This window comes from Chiloscyllium plagiosum, chromosome 29 (genome assembly GCF_004010195.1).
Source record: "Chiloscyllium plagiosum isolate BGI_BamShark_2017 chromosome 29, ASM401019v2, whole genome shotgun sequence".
Classification (NCBI taxonomy): domain Eukaryota; kingdom Metazoa; phylum Chordata; class Chondrichthyes; order Orectolobiformes; family Hemiscylliidae; genus Chiloscyllium; species Chiloscyllium plagiosum.
This window is the reverse complement of record NC_057738.1, coordinates 20,627,978-20,647,345: the sequence shown is the minus strand read 5'-3', so window position 1 is coordinate 20,647,345 and position 19,368 is coordinate 20,627,978. Positions and strand designations below refer to the sequence as shown.

Sequence of the window (19,368 nt, the reverse complement as noted above, 5' to 3'; positions counted from 1 at the left end):
TATCTAGAGAGAACAGACATGGTAACATGGGTGAAATGCGACCTAATAATTGCATACTTTTGCTGAGATAGATCAGCAAAGAGTGATTGTATGTTCAGAATTAAAATCTCTATTTCATGAACGTAAATCCAGTGCAGTTAATTCTGGGTTCATGGGAAATCTAAGCTATTCTTGTTGATCAAAAATGTTACTTATTCCTTTAGCAGCTGTGGCTCAGAATTCATGGAGATTTTGCAGAGATCCACCACAATGTTATGCTTTTTGAACGTTGGAAGTGAAACTAAAACCAGAAACCTCTAAGGCATGAAGATGCAGGTGACATGCAGTCTGTTAACTTTTTGAAATGCTTTCAAGTTTAGTCCAGAGAATAGGAATATAGTTGTTGGCACTTGTTGGGATTCTATGCCTTGATCCAGTAACAATGTCATTACAAGTTGCTCCAAATTATTCACTAATTGGTAGTGTTGCTTGAGCTTTAAAAGTGGTCAGTGTAGTATAAAGTGCTCATATAAAGTTGACAAAGCATAGGAATTTTAGTTTTTGTCTGGCATTGACTAATGAGAGAAAACTAAACATTTCTGTAGAGTTCAGCTTGAATTTCAGTCTGACTTTTCTAGTTGTGTAAATATATTATTTTGTATCTCAAGTTTTAGGAATACGTTAGGTGGTGATCATCTCCTTAATCCATTGTTTCATTGATATATTTTTAGGCCTGCATGATGTGCAAGTGCACTGTGCATGATGTGCTGTCCAGGTCTTTCATAATCTCAGGACCTCCTGCCATTGGTCAGCCCAAACCTGAATTGTCCAAGTCTTACTGCATTTGGACCTGGGCTGCTTCAGTATCTGACGAGTTGTAAATGGTGCTAAATGTGAAATCATGAGTCAACCTTCCCACTTGGGACCTTATGATGGAGGGAATGTCATTGCTGAAGCAACTGAAGATGGTTGAGGCTAGGACAGTACCCTGAGGAACTTCTGCAGAGATTTCCTGGAGTTGAGATGACTGTCCTCCAGCAACCACAACCATCTTTCTTTATGCCAGGTATGACTGTAACCAATCAGGGAGTTTTCCCCGGATTCCCATTGAGTAAATTTTTGCCTGGCTCCCAGTCAAATGTGGCTTTGATATCAATGGCAGTCAATTTCACCTCAGCTCTGGAATTCAGCTGTTTTATCCATGATGGAATCAAGGCTATCATGAAATTAGGAGCTGAGTGGCTGTGGCAGAATCTAAACTGAGTGTCAATGAGCAGATTATTGCTGAGCAAAATGTTTTTGAAAATACTGTCAATAGCGCCTTCCATCACTTCACTGATAATGTAGAATAGACTGTTGGGACAACAATTGATCATGTTGAATTTATCCTATTGTGTACAGGACATACCTGGTATGTCAGATAAATGCCAGTATTGTAGCTGTACTGGAACAGTTTGGCTAGGGGTACAGCAAGTTCTGGAGTACAAATCTTCAGTACTATTGCCAGAATGGTGTCAGGTCCCAGAGGGTTTGCAGTATCCAGTAAATCCAACCAGTCCTTGATATTATGTGGAATGAATTGATTGGCTGAAGACTGATATCTGTGGTGCTGGGGACTCTGAAGTAGAAATGGATCATCCTCTCGGCACTTCTTACTGAAGATCAAATACTTCCGTCTTACCTTTTGCACTGATGGGCCGTACTTCCCATACATTGAGAATGGAAATAGTGTGGAGCTATGTATTGAATGTGACTCAGTCCTAAAGACATTCTATGTATATTTCAACCCAAAATGGAAGCTCCCAGAGACCAGGGGAATCCAATCCATTTGTTTCTTAGAGGGCTGTCACTTATTTTGGATATGGATCATTGAAAAATGAGCTTATTCCCAGCCACATCATCATCAGAGTATGCAATAGAAGACTGTCAAATATTTTAAGAATCAAAGGAATACTTAACTTTTATAAAAGCGATTCAATACGCCACAAGGCCCAAAGTTAGGGAGTTGAATCATGCAATGACCTGGGAAGTACCAAGGTTTCGGCTGAATCAGTTACTTGAAATAGGTCAAAAGAAACCAATACCACCCACTCAAAAGTCTTTACAACTGGTGAACAAGTGTGAAAGTAGTACAGCAGCCATTTTATGGATTACCACTAATGGCAATACTGATCAACAGGGGGAGCAGACTGTTTCCACTGTAGGAAAGCAGTTTTCCAGCTCTAAAAAGTTAGCCAAAGCGAAAATGCAAGGGAAACTCTAAAAAACAGCACTTTAAAGAAATTGGGAATGTAGGAAGGAAGTAAAAATGGGAAGTTAAGGGCAAAACTAAATCAGTCCCAACGAAGAGTTTCGGCCCAAAACTTTGACTTTCCTTCTTCTCGGTTGTTGTCTGACCTGCTGTGCTTTTCCAACCTCATATCTATTGACCCCAAAAATAAACTCTGGTCAGTTATATACCAAAAAGGAGAAACTACAAAGTCCAAAAAAATTCAGGAGCAGATCCACATCCCAGAGAATCAAGGGATATCTTTATTAAGCAAAAATGCATGCATACAACTAAGTCTCTAGAAAGAGTGAGCAAAGTCCTACATCAAGATTTGGAGTTTTGACATTATTCCCATAGCTCTTCAGCCCTCAATATTCAGTCCAGCTCACTAAAATCACTGGGAAAAGCATTTTTCTTAAATGCAATACCTACTAGTGATGTGGAAGACATGAAAAGACAGTGCACTAAATAAGATGTAACAGAGAGATGTTTCAAACTCAGTTAATGCTGAAAGAATGTGGAAAGATAGCATGGGGGGATTTGTTGTATTTGTTTTTCCTCTGTACAAATCAAATAATGTGATCCCAAGGGTAGAGGTTGAATTCTCCATATTAAATCTAGCGAAATCAAATTTGAAGTTTGGTAATTAACTCCAAGAATAGAGATGTGGAATTATCCTGACGAAAGCTTCTTACCTCCTTGCTATCATGCATTGTGTTGCTAGGAAACCAGCATTGTCCTTATCATAAGGTCATTGTGGACTTGTTTTGACTCTTTATTAACTTTAAAGGCCACAGGCATTATCTTCCATAATTTGGCATGCTATGCTTTTCATTTAGAATAGAAACTGATCTTTATATAACTCACTCTTTGTAGGTATAATTTTACGCCAGCTGAGAGTGGATAATACGAGGTGCTGTGAATAAACTACCTGTGTCTGCTTGTGTGAACAGGTTTTAGTTGCTGTATCTCCATTGGCCTTGCTTTCAGTTCTCTGGGCCCTTAATTTCTGAAATTCCCTCCCCACATATCTCTGTCTCTCCATCTCCCCTTCCTCCTTTATGACAGTCCTTAAAACCTATGTTTTTAATTAAGCTTTTGGTCATTTATTTTAACATTTCATTCTATGGCTTGTCATATATTGTTAGTAACACCACTTTGAAGTGCCTTGGACATTTTATTACTTTTGTTTTCTTCACTTGTGGGACATGGGCATCACTGACTGGCCAGCATTTATAGCTTATGCCTAGCTGCCCTTTAACTGAGAGTCAACAACAATAAAGGCATTATATAAATAAACTTATTGAACATTATCTTTATCTTTTAACCTCTTGCTCCTTTGGGACATTTGGTGATTGCATGGTCATACATTGGTGTTAGATTCTAATATTTTGATCACTTGCACTACAAAAACCTTTAAGAACTGGATCTGAGTTTGAAGCAGTGAATCATTTTTAACTGGGTACACAGCACCTTTTCATGCAATACGCAGCTTATACTGAGAACCAGAGAGACCTCCAGCACTGACGTATGTGTTAATTGTCACCATATGAACTGGTTATCTAAGGAAGTGCTGCTTTGCATTGACAGGGATTACAAGGGAATATTTTAAGAACTACCTCCTGGAAAAATTAAAAGATGTTATAAACCTGTTACTTCCTATTAAGTGATGGTGAGCCTAACACATATTTCTGGATGACAGTCATGTGGTTGGCCTTTGAATGTGGAAAACATTTGGCACTCATAGAGTCATCTAGTATGGAAACAGACCCTTCAGTCCAACTCGTCCATGCCAACCATGTTCCTAAACTAAACTAGTCCCACCTGCCTACATTTGGCCCATATCCTGCCAAATCTTTCCTATTCATGAACTTATCCAAATGTCTTTTAAACACCACTACTTCCTTTAGCAGTTCATTCCACACATCAATTCTGAGGAAAAACAATGCCCCCATGTCCATTTTAAATCTTTCTCCTCTCACCTTAAAAATATGCTCCCTACTTTTGAACTTGGGAAGAGACCTTTTTATCTATGCCCCTCATGATTTTATAAACTGCTATAAGATCACCCCTCAACCCCTTACACTCCATTGAAAAATGTCCCAACCTGTCCAGCCTGTTTGTATAACCTATACCCTCCAAAAACATTTCTGATGTATTTTCTGTGAGCTCAGATGCCAAGAGCTCAGGATCCAACCAATATTGGTTTTCATATTCATTTTCCAATTGTACCAGCCTCAACAGCTTTTTTTTTGAGATTATGTTCCAGATTTCCGTTATCCTTTGTGTGAAGAAGTAACTTCTAGCATCACCCTGAATTACCTGGCCTTCATTTTAAGATTATGCTCCCGTATTCCGGACTTGCCCACTAGGGGAACCTATCTATCTATGTCTAGCCCATTAAAAGTTTTGATTATCTTTGACACATCAATCAGAACTTCCCTGAATACTCTATATGCTAGGAAATATAAGCATATAAGCAACCTGTGTCTATAATTTAACACTTACAGTGCTGGTTATCATTCTGGTGGATCTGATGCACACCTTGGAGTTATATGTGATCAACCAGGTGGGTACCAATCGGAATTCTGTAACATACCTTTCACCCTTCATATTCCAGATCTTCCGAGATAAAAGCTTAAATATACTGTTCATATTTTAAGGGTGGAAATGAGTAGTGCAGATGCTGGAGATTAGAGTCAGGAAAGTCCTAATGAAGGGTTTTTGCCTGAAATATCGATTTTCCTGCTCCTTGGATGCTACCTGACCTGCTGTGCTTTGCCAGCACCACTCTAATTTTGACTGTTCATATTTTAAATTATGTCTTGTACTTGCTCACTAGGTTTTTTTTAATAATATTCGTACTTGGATCTTCAAATCTCTTTCTGTTCATCCACAACTTTAGCTTTATTCCATTTAGAAAATATCTACTTATTCTTAAGTCCAAAATAGATAACCTCACTCTTTTCCACATTGAACTCCACTTGCCAAAGAGTTACAGACTTACTTTGTATACCTATGTAGCCCTTTCCAACTTTCTATTTTAAATTGCATTATATTGACTAACATAATATTGTTAGTGAATGTAGATAATTGCTTCATGAGGTACTTTTGAATCTTGTCTGCACTTTCATCCATTATGTCAATGTAGTTAAGACCTTATTGACGTGCAAGGGCCACCTCCTCCCATTATCCCTCTAAAGTTTGCATATTTACAAGGTATTAAAGGAGGTAAATTCTACTCAGTCGGATTATCGGCACTCTCATACAGGAATCAGGATACCACGTAAACATGCTAGTCTGCTAGATCATGTTTCTGATTATCTGTGAGTCCTTTTGTCAATGTTGACCTTTACTTCACTGTAGCAAAATTAGGGATCCTGGTTCCAAAAGATGTGAGCCTAGGTAATAAAGATTTCCTGGGTCAGAGATTGTTTGAAATTTATAAATAGACCTGAATCTGGAATGTAAAATGAAATAAGGAGCCCTTATTTTGGTGGGCGAAACGTATCTTTTAAACAGCCAATAATTCACCCTATGTTTCATATATTCTGTTATATCAGAACCAAAATGTTCAAAATAGTCACCTTTGTGTTGACTGCTTTAAAAACAAACCCTTCTGATCTTCAGTTGAATACAAAATTATCATTACACAACTGAATGATAAATGTGTGTTTCCAGGATGTGCAAGCTGGTGTCATGGGATTGCTTTTAATTATCTTATTTAACATTTCTGTTCCTGTACAGGCTCATTAAAGTTATCAGCAGAACTGTCCTCTAGAGATCACTGAATTTCACTGGGAGTCTTCACACTAAAGCATAATCTATACAATAGAAAAATAATTACCAACCTCATTATTTTGAATAGGACAGTTGTACTTCACAGTTAGACTGTGTGTGAAGGCTGTGCTCCTATTTTGTTTTAGAAGTGAAATGGTATAATTGCTTCAGAATTGGTGTAAGATTTAGCTTTGGCTTCAGAAGTGACACCAATCAACATGTATACTTCATTGACATTTTACATATACGTAACAGATACAGTCAATACAGAGCAAAACTTTTAACCATCTTGTCAAAACCATATTGATTTATCTGCCACTTGGTTAGTAATCTGTGCTTGTTTGGTGACCTTTTTTGCCTCATTTTTAAAACATATGATTTAAGTTAAGTAGATTAGCAGTCAAGCTTTTTCTCAACAGCTTAAAAGTTAATTAATTTCCTTCAGAACTTTTTTATTATTTATTCATGGGATGCAGTTGTCACTGGCTAAGTCAGCAATCATTGCCCATTTCTAATTGCTCAGAGGGCAGTTAAGAGTTAACTACGTTGCTGTGGGTCTGGAGTCACACGTAGGTCAGCCTGGATAAGGATGGCAGATTTCGTCCCCTACAGAACATTCATGAACATGATGGGTTTTTATTACAATCGACAGTGATTACATGACCACATTTCTATTCTAAACTTTACTGAATTCAAATTTCACCATCTGCCATAGTAGGATGCAAACCCGTTTCCCCTGAATATTGGTCTAGGATTCTGGATTACCAGTCTAGTGATATTTACCACGTTGCCAATCCCTCCCTGAGATAAAGTTATGAAAGGGATAAAAATGTTAACTGAAAAAATTAGAGGTACTGAGATTAAATCAAATACCGATAAGACAAAAGAATACTTATACTGAGAAATGTCTGATAAGTTCCTGTGGTATATTGTTGGAGTTTGTTGCTTGAGATCGTTCTTGCTAAAATGAGGAGGAAATCAGATGCAACAGCTGTGATGGCTTCCATAGGTTAGCTGGTGTTTTCTTATACAAATGGAACTCAATTGTAGTTTGAGAGAGAGAGAGAGAAGATTATTTGTTCATCTCTAGTTCTGTGATTTTACACACTGCTTGATTTTCTTTCAACACAACAGATGGTTCCTTTTCATTTCTCTTTATCATCCCTCAATCAAATCATCCCCCCCCCCCCCCCCCCCCCGGCCCCTTACCTCCGAGTGCCTTCTTCCTGGAGTTTGGCACCTTGACTGTTTTTATACAGTTCAAAACTGAGTAACAGGCGTGTGTTGAGGAATTAAGGGTGCCACAAAGCAGTAAGTTATGGTGAGTCACTTTGAAGTTCTTCCTGTTGTCTGCTGTTCTCTTTGAAGTGGAGATGGACTGGGGTGGACAAAGTCAAAAATCAAATAACATCAGGTTATAGTCCAACAGGTTTATTTGAAATTGGAATATTTCAGGAGTCCATTTCTTCATCAGGAGCGGACCATGCCCCTTAAGAAGTAGCATAGCTATAACCTGGTGTCGTTTGACTTTTGACGTTCTCTTTGAATTCTTATACCTCCGTTGTCTGTTTACAAAGTCCTGATATTTTATCAGTCTTTCCAGGTCTGTGCATTTCTCTATAATCCACACTGAAGTTGTAGTTCTATAATTAGGTGACATGTAGCAGCCATTTTCTAACACAAGTTAAACTCAGATTACTTTTACAAAAAGTTCGTATTATCATGACTCTTTTTAATGGCATTCCAAATGGCCACATATTAAATATTTAAGGTTAGTCAGTTATTAACATAAACACCTTAGAAATTGGCACAAATTCTGCTTAACCCCCATGATGCTGACAGGGAGTTGCAGAATTTTGACCCAGCTATACTGAAAGATAGGTAGTGTATTTCCAAGTCTGGATGGTGGGTGGCTTGTGAAGACCTTGCAGGTGGAGGTGATTCCATGCACCTGCTGCTCTTGTCCTGCTGGATGGAAGTAGCCATAGGTTTGACCATTGCTGTCTAAGGATCCTTGGTGGTGGAGTGAATGGAGTTTTGAGGATGTGATGACAATCAAGATGGCTGCTTTGCCGCGAACTGTCAGCTTCTTGGGTCTTCTTGGAGCTGCACTCAATCAGGCAAGTGGGCAGTTCCATTACACTCCTGACTTGTGCTGCCACTGACCTAGAATCATAGATTCCCTAAAGTGTAGAAACAGGCCATTTTGCCCAACAAGTCCACTCCAACCCTTTGAAGAGTAACCCACCCAGATCCATTCCCATCCCTGATTACTGAACATTTACCCCTGACTAATGCACCTAACCTACACATCCCTGAACACAATGGGCAATTTAGCATGGTCAGTTTACCTGACCTGCACATCTTTGGACTGCGGGAGGAAACCGGAGCATCCAAAGGAAAGCCACACAGACAAGGGGAGAATGTGCAAACTTCACGCAGACAGTCACCCAAGGCTGGAATCAAACCCTGGTCCCTGGTGCTGTGAGGCAACAATGCTAACCACTGAGCCACCATGCCGCTCGAATCTCGGGCCCTCCAACTTGACCTTTATTGCTCTGGACTGTTGGAGCCAGCCTATCAAGTTGCTGGCTCTTTGAAAATCTAACTATGGCCATTTCCAGGTTCCCAATCCAGAAATCGGCACTCCATCTGGATTATCTCCCTCAAATATAAATGGAGCACAATGTCTTAAGACATTTTAAGTGGATCAAAGGATTCTGGGCATTGTGTTCAAGAGGAGATCAAAGTGCACTGGATCAACATCCAGTAAAAGCATAGATTTACTGGGTTTCATCTACCCATTTAAGTGTTATTAATTCATTGTAGAGTCAATGGGAATCTGGGGAAAATATCTCCACTGATTGCATCATACCTGCATAAATGAAGATGTTTGTCGTTGTTGGAGGTCAGTCATCTCAGTTCTAGGACATCACTGCAGGAGTTCCCCAGAGTAGTGTCCTGGGTCCACCCCCCTTCAGTTGTTTCCTAAACAACCCTCCTTCCATAAGGTCAGAAGTGAGAATGATCACTGATGATTGCACAGTCTGCAACAACATTCATGACTCCTCAGATAGTATCAGCCCGTTCAACAAAACCAGGAGAATATTCAAGCTTCAGCCATAATTGGTAGGTAACATAACACTAAATAAGTGACTGACAATGACCAAGAGATAATCTAAACATCATCCTTGATGTTCAATGGCATTACCATCACTTACTCCCATACTATCAATCACTTGGAATTTATCTTTAATTAGAAAATGAACTGGACTAACCATATAAATACTGTGAAGTCAGATGTTTGGATCTCTCCAGTGACTAATCCACCTTCTGACTCTCTATTATCCTCCATTTACAAGGCACACATCAGGAGTGTGATGGATGCCTTGCTGAATGCATCTCCAACAATGTTCAAGAAGCTGGACTCCATCCACAATAAAGTAGTCTGCTTAATTCACATCACAAACATTCGCTGTCACCTCTGCTGACCATGTTAGCTGTGTGCGCTATCTATAATGTGCACTGTGGAAATTCACAAGGCCTCTTAGGCAGCACCTGTGAAGATTGGGGACAATATTTCATCCTCACTAACACTCAACACTGGAGCCCCCCCCAGGGTTGCGTACTCAGCCTCCTACTGTACTCACTGTATACCCATGACTGCGTCGCCAAATACAAATGCCATTTACGAGTTCGCTGATGACACCACCATAGTCGGTCGAATCTCAGATGATGACAAAACAGACTACAGACGGGAGGTGGAAGACCTAGAAAAATGGTGAACTGAGAACAACCTCGCTCTCAATGCCGGCAAAACCAAGGAACACATTATTGACTTTCAGCGTGATGCTACTCATGCCCCCTACACGTTAACAGCACAGAGGTGGAACAAGTGGAGAGTGCCAAGCTCCTGGGAGTGGTCCTCCATAACAAGCTTTCTTGGACTCTTCATGTGGACGCATTGGTTACAAAGGCCCAACAACGGCTCTTCTTCCTCAGGCAGCTGAGGAAATTTGGCATTTCCTTCCAAGGGTGAAACCCTTGCCAACTTTTATAGGTGCGCCATCAAGAGCATTCTGTCTGGAAGTACCACTATCTGGTATGGCAACTGTACCATTCAAGATTGGAGAAAGTTACAGAGAGTGGTGAACTCAGCCACAACAATCACAAAGGCCAACCTCCCAGCTATAGAATCCATCTACCAGGCCCACTGTCAAGGAAAGGCCGCCAGCATTCTCAAAGATCCATCCCACCCTGGTGATGTTTTTCTACAATCTTCACCATCGGGGAGAAGGTACAGAAGCCTGAACACACACATCAGCTGGTTTCGTAACAGTTTCTACCCTACTGTTGTTAGAATGCTGAATGGACTCACAAACTCTTAACATTTGCCTGTACCTGTGTTTTTGTTTTGGCTGCTGTTTACGTATTTACGTATCTGTGCCACTTAACTATGTGATCTGCCTGTATTATTTGCAAGACAAAGTTTTTCACTGTGCCTTGGTACATGTGACAATAAGTTCAATTCAATTCAGCTTTCAAACACAACTATTTCCATCTAGAAGAACAAGGGCAGCAAGTATATGGGAACACCACCACCTGCAAGTTTTCCTCCTAGATGATAATTAACCTGAATTGGAAATAAATCATTATTCCTTCAATGCCCTTGGGTCAAAATCCTGGAATTTGCTCCAAACAGTATTGTGGGTCTACCAGCACCAATTAGTCTCCAGTGGTTCAAGAAGACAGCTCACTACCACCTGCTCAATGGCACCTAGGGATGGGCATTATATATAGGTCCAGCCAGCAATGTCCACATCCTTTGAATGAACAAAATAAAATACTTTAACTCATCCTTATATCAATCCAAGTAATTTCTCTTGTTCAATTGGGTTCCTGTGACTTTTCATGCAGTAAACTGATTAAAGAATTGTGCTTTACATAATATTTTTGTTAATTATTCCACTGAAGTAGACTTTTTCAAGTTTGTTGGTCATTTTAAGGCCACGGAATCTAATTGTTGTAGGTAAACAAACCCCACAATGCCACGATATAGTTATTTGCACAAAGCATTTTGTTGTATCTATGTTTTCTGAATTTTGATGTACCAACTTTAATGTACTTGTTATATATCAGTACAAAAGCAAAATGCCATGGATGTTGGCAATTTGAAATAAAGTAGAAGTGTTCAAAATTATCAGCAGACTGGTTAGTATCTGTGGAGAGCCAACCAGAGGATGTAGTGGAAATAATAACAGAAAACGTTTGAAATACTGAACAGGCCTACAGTAGCATCTATAAGCAAATGAATAGAATTAACAAATTGGATTTAATCCTTTCAGTATGGCACATGTTGGTGGGCTTGGAAGCCATCAGTGATCTGGTCAGATTCATAGCAATTGCTAAACCTAATTAATGTGGCAGCAATGTGGGAGATGTGAGCCTGCCTACTTGATTGCCACTCTGTCTAACACCTTCAACATTCAGCCCCTGTACTACTGACGCATAGCACTGTACCATCTACAGGATGCATTGCAGAAACTCTTATGGAGGGGTGTGGATAGGAGAAAGAGACAAGGTCTTTTCACTCGGGTGGGGGAGTCCAGACCTAAAGGGCATAGGTTCAGGGTGAGAAGGGGAGAGATATAAAAGGGACCTAAGGGGCAACTTTTCACACAGAAGTTGGTGCGTGTATGGAACGAGCTGCCGGAGGAAGTGGTGGAGGCTGGTACAATTACAACATTTAAAAGGCATCTGGATGGATATATGAATAGGAAGGGTTTAGAGGAATATGGGCCAAGTGCTGGTAAATGGGACTAGATTAGGTTAGGATATCTGGCCGGCTTGAACGAGTTGGACCGAAGGGTCTGCTGCACATGCTGCACATCTCTACGACTCTATGATGCATCGAGGGTCCTAAGACAACACCTTCCAAAGTGCAGTCACCTCCATCAGAAGGACAGAGGTAACAGATACATGAGAGCACTGCCACCTGCAAGTTCCCTTCCAAGACTCACACCATCATGACGTGGATTTACATTTTCATTCCTTCAGAGTTGTTGGGTCAAAGTCCTGGAACTTCCGACCTAACAGCAGCGTGGGTGTAACTATACTTTTCACCTCCTGGAATGTGCAGTTCAAGGATGGACAATGCTGAAATGCCCTAACAAATTATATCCACATCCTGTGAATAAATAAACAAAATTTAATCTATAGTTAATCTATTACCTGCATTGGAGTTGGAGCTGAACGACATATTGGAGCTGAAAATAACATTTAGGACTGTGGAACAATTCACACAGAAATTTATTTCTGATCTTTTGTGGGATGGATTAAATTTTGTAAACCAGAAGATAGAACATTGGTGAGAAGATTTACAAGCATTCCAAAAGTGAAACACTGATTTTAAACACTGACAGATTTAAATGGAAGACTCAAACTTATCTAAATGCTGACTGTTCCTCCATGCACAGTTACAAGTAATTGGTTTTACAATTTTTAGCTTAGCATGTGATTGTAACATTGCAATATAAGTTATCAATTGATTATTCATCTTTAACAAACTACAACAGAACTATATATAGTGAGCAGTTTTCTTAACTGTTAGTTTTATTAAAGGACAGAATTAATTCAAGGATAGAAGCATGAGCAATTACATTTAGGCCAATAGCTGCTGCCTATAGCATTCAGTGACTTCAGCCACAATTCATGTGACAGCATGCTACATAACAAATTACCCACTACCCAGTTTGTTGTTCTCAAGTTTGTTTATGGTAAATCAGTTGAGCCAGCCAAAGGCATTTTTGCTAAGAGAATTGATTTTCAAAGTTGGTTTTTGTGTGTGTTTTTAGTTATTTTAAGAACAGCTGTAATTTCATTAAATGTCTACATCCAAATTTTATCCTCCAGAATACATACCTATAGTGGCAATGCCTTTTTCCAATGCATTAATGGTATCCTCCAAATATTCAGTTGATTATGCCATTAAATAGTACATCTGAATAGATTTAAAAAGAAACTCAACAGTTGTGTTGGGATATTCTTAATGTGAAGCTGTTCATAATAGTGAACACAGGCTTAAGGTGAGAGGGGAAAGATGCAAAAGGGTCCATGGGGGCAATTTTTTTCTCACAGGGTGGTGAGTGTCTGGAATGGGCTGCCACATTTAGTGATGGAGGCGAGTACAATTTCATCATTTAAACAACATTTGGACAGGTTTATGGATGGGATAGGTCTGGAGGGATATCGACCAAGGACAGGCAAATGGGACTAGTTTAATTGTGAAAACTGGGTAGCATAGACAAGTTAGGCTGAAGGGCCAGTTTCCATACTGTAAACATCTATGACTCGAATAGTATTCATTAGCCCAGTATAGCACTGTGCTAGTGTAGAGGCAAGAAACAATGGTGAGAGTGGGAGTGGAAGTGCAAGACACAGACACTGTTTGTGAGGTAGAAATCACTGCTCTCAGAGTTAAATAATCTATCTGTAACTAGCATAAAGAAGCTTATTGACAAAGTTTTGAATTAAAATTGAGAGGGGATCTTCAAATCAACTCAACTATTCCTTTAGGTTTATTCACTCTGGTTGGCTATATTTCTACAGTCGAAGAGAGTGATGCTGAAAAAGCACAGCTGGTCAGGCAGCATGTGAGGAGCAGGAGAATCAGCGTTTCCTGATCAGGATGAAGGGCTTATGCTCGAAATATCGATTCTCCTGCTCCTTGGGTGTTGCCTGACTGGCTGTTTTTCCAGCAGCACACTCTTTAACTCTGATCTCCAGCATCTGCAGTCCTCACTTTCTCCTATATTTCTAGAGGTTTTATTACAATGTTTCATTTAGAAGCAATATTCCCCGACACACTCATAATGTGCCAACATGAAAGAAAATTCTCCCCTAATTAGATTAGTCTTGACTAATCTAATGAAGGAGCAGTACTCTGAAAGTTAGTGCTTCCAAATAAGCCTGTAGGACTATTACCTGGTGTTGTGTGATTTTTAATGTTAATAGAAAAGGCCTATTTTTTTTAAAGGAAGCTTCAATTATATTATTATGAATAAATGAAATTGTTCAAAGAAAATAAAAAAGTGCAATTTGTTTCATGCTCCAATGGTTTTTCACTTGGTTTCTTTGATGCATAGTCACAGAAATTAATCTTCCATTTCTGGGGGCCAAGACAGTCTTGGAGGGTTGGCAACTCCATGTTTTGATTATCAGCATGTGACGTACCCGCCATGAAAGAATGCTGTTGTCGGATCTGTTCTTGGTAATGAATTAGACATTGTATGCCTGAATAAATCGAAGGACCGTGGATGCTGGAGATCTGAAAAACAAATTCCTAGAAGAACTCAGCAGGTCTGGCAACATCTGTGCTGAGAAAACACAATTAACATTCCAAGACAAGTGACCCTTCTTCAGAACAATTACCTGAATATAGGAATGACAGTAACTTAAGTTCAGGTTGAAAATAGGTAGAGCAAAATAGAATTTGAGGATAAATGCGTTTGACTGGAAATGAGCTAATGTCCATGAAAAAGAATATAGCCCAGCCTAGATGAGATTCGATGATTAGGAAATGACAGCAAAACATTAAGAGGCTTATGATGTAAAGGTAGGGAAAATATGAAGAATGCTGTGAGATATATAATCAGGATATAATCAGAAAAAAAGAAAGTGAAAACAAGCCGGTGGTCAACATTAAGTTAAAGGGGGAGGAAAGATGAAATCTTGTGATCAATAAAATCAGAAGTGCAAAGATATTTAGTAAGTATTCTACCTTAGTCTTTGCTTGTAAAAACAGTAGAATACCTAATACTGAAGGACAAATTCAAAAGGAAACTAATTAAAAGGTCTCTAGAATTGAAGTTAAAAATCACAGAAACATTAACCCTACTTTCCTTCCAAAAATGCTGCCTGACCTGCTGAGTTTTTTCCAGCAATTTATGACATTGTTTCTGATTTCCAAGCATCTGCAATTCTTTGGCTTTTTCCTTTATTTAAGACTTTGCATTACTGGAAAAGGGACAAAACCAAATATTTCTTTGAAAAAACATTGAGAGGTATCAGATTAAGCAGCTTGTGTAGATGATGATAAATTAATGTAGGCTGAAGAATAGTCCCTGAACCTGAAACATTAATTCTGCTATCTCTCGGTAGGTATTGCCTGACCAGCTGAGTTATTCCAGCAGTTCATGATTTTGTTTCTTAAATCAAGGAATCATGGTTTCCTGCCTCCTTCAAATCTTTTCCAGTAATTGATAAGCTTTCCTATATAAGGTATTAAAAAGTGCATCATTTTAAAACTTTATCCCAGGAAATTATCTCCATCTGAATATAACTTTGAAGTAGAAATTTTGAAATCTGTAATGTATGTGTTAAAAATGCAGAGTACTGTACTTGATATAATCAATTTTTGCAAGTCCATTTGCACGTTGTCACAGTAACTGTGGGGTTCATACATACATATATCTTACTGAATGAAAACACAGTAACCTTTATATGCACTGTTGCTCGTTACAGCAAAGCATGAGAAATTGAGCACAGCATGAGCATTTACTGTAGTGGTATAGGGAAGTACTATCAGATAAGCATAATTTCTTAGTAGATAAATGATGAACAACAATTCCGGGAACATTACCACTTTATTTTGCCTCCATTCTCATCCTCTTCAACATTTCTTTTGATTTTGATTAAGTTAAAAATCACACAACACCAGGTTATAGTCCAACAGGTTTATTTGGAAGCACACTAGCTTTCAGAGCAGCGCTTCGAAATAAGCTTGTTGGACTGTAACCTGGTGTTGTGTGATTTTTAACTTTGTCCACCCCTGCCCAACACCGGCACCTCCAAGTCATGGTGACCTTTGAGTTTGATGTACATTTCAAATTATCCACAGAAATCAAATCTTTATTCTTGTGACCGAGTCTTAGAAGTTGATTCGCAACACCACCAACACCTATGTATGCAGCAGCTTTAATATTTTAGAATATCGCAAAGTGCTTCACAGGAGTATTTTGAGCTAAACATTACAATGAGCCATGTGAAGGTATTCTATGGAGGACCAAAACCTAAGGAGTGTTAAAGGAAGAAAGCAAAGCAGAGAGCCAGAAAAATGTATGGAGCATATTCAAGCGCTCGGAGGCTAGAATACTGAAGACATCAGTATAATGGTGGGACAATTAAAACTGGAAATGCAAATGAGGCCAGTATTAGAGGAGTGTAGGTATCTTGCAGGCTTAGGGTGTTTGAAGAGATTACGGGGTTAGAAATGTTAAGGCCTAGGAAGGATTTAAAAACCAGGATGAGAATCTTAAAATTGGGATGTTTCTTCACTGGGGAACCATGGTGGTTCACAGTGGCCAGGCATGGGCTAGCATCCTTGCCTTGCGTCTCTTGCAACTGTCAAGCTACAGCTGCTTGCTGGGCCTACCCTGACACCTCACTGGCATAGATGATTTAAGTTTTGCAGGTAGGTTCCTGAAGATGAGGGTGTCATTGCAAGAAATGTGGGCCAGTGGTGTTTGGCAGAACATTGCAGTCAGGTGGATCACAGCTGCAACTATACAGCCCATTTACAATAGCAGCCAATTCAGGTTTGCACTCTGTCACTCAAGTTCTGTTTTCCCATGGCCTAGAGTGCTCACTGACCTATGTTAGCTCCTGGTGTAACAACGTGTATATTTAAGTATTTTCACCTGTGTATACAAATTTCTCCTTATGTCTCCAATGTTCTCTCACCCTGTAACCCTCTGAAGTCTCTGTTCTTCTAATGCAAGTCTCACTTTGTACACTTCATCAGTTTTCATCCTATGTGAACACATTGAGTCAAGGTGCCACTGTTAATGATTGGGGACATTGCTATTTGCTGCTTCCCTTGTTGCTGTTGGAATACTTTACTCTTAAGGCAATCCTTTGAGGAAGTATGCTGTAAGATAAAGAGGAAATGAGGTGTCCTTTACAAGAGGTGGCAACACAGTCAGGAGGGAGTTCCTTTGGGAATCCTCGACATGAACACTGGATCCCATGGAGTCTCATGGCATCAGGTCAAACATGGGTAAGGAAATCTGCTGATTCCCTATCACAACCCCACCCTCGCTCAGCTAACAATCTGTGTATTTGGGAATACTTGTCAGCAATGCATTCATCCAAACGTGCTTCAGCTAAGTGCCTTAACCACACTGTAACTACATTTCCTCATCACGTAAACAGAATCAAGTGGTTCATAGCATTATTGTCTTTGTTCAACTAGCTACCAGGAATAGCCACTCCTCTCTGTGGCGCTAAAACACCATGTAACATTAGAAAGGAATTATTTGGACATATTTGAAAGAAAGTGTGACCTGTAACTCTCATGCCCCACAACTCTTGTTAAGGATATTTTCACATGAGTTTAGAGTTTGTTGCTCCAATGCTTACTATTGATGATCATTATATTGTGTGTCCTTTCTGTCCTTTTGTTCCACCTAGTTTAATACTGCCTAGTTAACTAAATAAGGTGCTAGTACTGGCAATCCATACTTAATAATGACATAACCTTGCAATTGTATTTTTGTAATAACGAAGTGCAGAAATAGATATAATTTAATTATCTCTAAGAAAGAGACTTTTAGAACTATTTTTAATGATATATTCTTATAGAAAATGATAGTGTGTAACATGGCAAGTGATGGAATGCAGTAAAGTTGTACTTTAGATTATGAGACCTGAATTTGATGATTTTTTTCTCTCATCATCTTGGAGGATACAGTAATTCGTTTATTAATCACTTGATTTTTCTATTTTGTTTCAGGGATAAGCAAGGTGGATTGATACAACCCAGAAACTTCAAACGACTTAATAAAAAGCAACCTGAAGCAAATGCAGTTCCAAAATGACTAAACATAATCTTTTTGTTCCTGCAAGATTATGTTCAATATTGGTTAAAAAAAGTATAACTTAACACAGAGAACAAGCAACAATTTACCTCTCCAACAAAAATCTTCATATATTCCACACTGATCATTTTCATGCTTAATAAAGTTGCATTGTTCCAAAGATTTGCAGTTTTTTTTGCTATTCTGTACATTTTGTTGTTGTTTTTTATGCTGACTGTAAAAAGAATCCATTTGTTGTAAAGAACGTGGGGGCATCCCTGAGGAACCGTTATGTGCAAATGAATGCATATATGACAGTTTAGAACTAGGTATCTTCAAAATAAGATAATCACTAATAAATGCAATAAAGAATTCATCAGAAAATGCTTAGAATATGAAACGTGGAGGATCCAAGATGGCGGCATCCTGTTAGAATTGCATTTGCTGGGATCCGCGCTGCAACACCGCCCTGACAGAGCCAGAACCCATCCTCAACACTTTACTGTGAGTAAAAACACAGTAAGGGTAGTAGAAACCTGAAAAAATTAACTTACCTTTGTCCTTGCAGCTGGAGAATGCTGAAAAAATGGAGGAAGCTCACCTGGGGCCGGGACCACAGCCCAGCCTACTGAAGCAGCGGGCTTGCTTACTTCACCAGACCCTGCTTGAGAAGCTGGCCAAATCTCGTGAGGTCCTGGGGAAGCAGATCCAGGAAAAAAAATGAAGAGAAGCTGGCTCCTGTATCTGTTATGCTGCAAGACCTGGGAAAAAGGACTGATGAGCTCGAGTGCTGGGCTGCAGAGGTAGAGGCAGAGACTGACTCCTCTAAGAGCTGGATTGAACCCCTGGGAACACAGGTCCATGGTTTATTGGATCTGGTAGACAATCTCAAACAGGGGTAGAAGAAAGAACCTGTGCATTGTTGGCATACTGGAGGGGATGGAAGTGAGCAGCCGGTGGAGTTCTTCGAGAAGTGGTTCCCAGAATTCCTTGATTTGGAGGTTGAGACGGGAAGAATAACAATTGTAAGAGCTCACCAGATTGCGACACGAAAGCCAGGTGCAGATTAGCGCCCACGTCCTGTCCTGGTAAGGTTCCATCATTATAAAGACAAGTAGAGGGTCATGGAAGCCTCTAGAGCCCAGGGGAGGGACTTGAGCGTGTTGATATGTGGCAGCTCCAGGGTCATGTTTTTTCAAGACCTCTTGGCAGCAGTGGTCCGGAGAAGGAAGTCCTATGATGGCATCGAGAGGAGATTGAGAGAGCTTGGGATCCAGTATTCTTTAAGATATCCAGAGATGCTTCAGATTAATCATAATGGTTCCATACATTTGTTCGACTCGTCAGAGAATGCAAAGAACTTTGTGGACACGTTGACTTACGTCGAACGACTGAATAGGCGTAGAGGACAGAGCTGTTTGGGTTTGCTTTTCTTTAAAAAGGACTTGGTGGAGTCTTCTTTCTGGTAATAAGTTGTGAGAAATG

The 19,368-nt window shown here is 39.6% G+C and overlaps 1 protein-coding gene across 1 annotated transcript in view; it reads left to right on the top strand.

Moving 5' to 3' along the window:
- ropn1l (rhophilin associated tail protein 1-like) overlaps positions 1 to 18,047 on the top strand; it is a 58,366-nt gene extending 40,319 nt beyond the window's left edge. Inside the window, exon 6 of the mRNA XM_043719240.1 lies at positions 17,820 to 18,047. Coding sequence (XP_043575175.1) covers positions 17,820 to 17,904 — 85 coding nt within the window. The 3' untranslated portion in view covers positions 17,905 to 18,047. The remainder of the gene's footprint in view (positions 1 to 17,819) is intronic.
- The last annotated feature ends 1,321 nt before the right edge of the window (positions 18,048 to 19,368 follow it).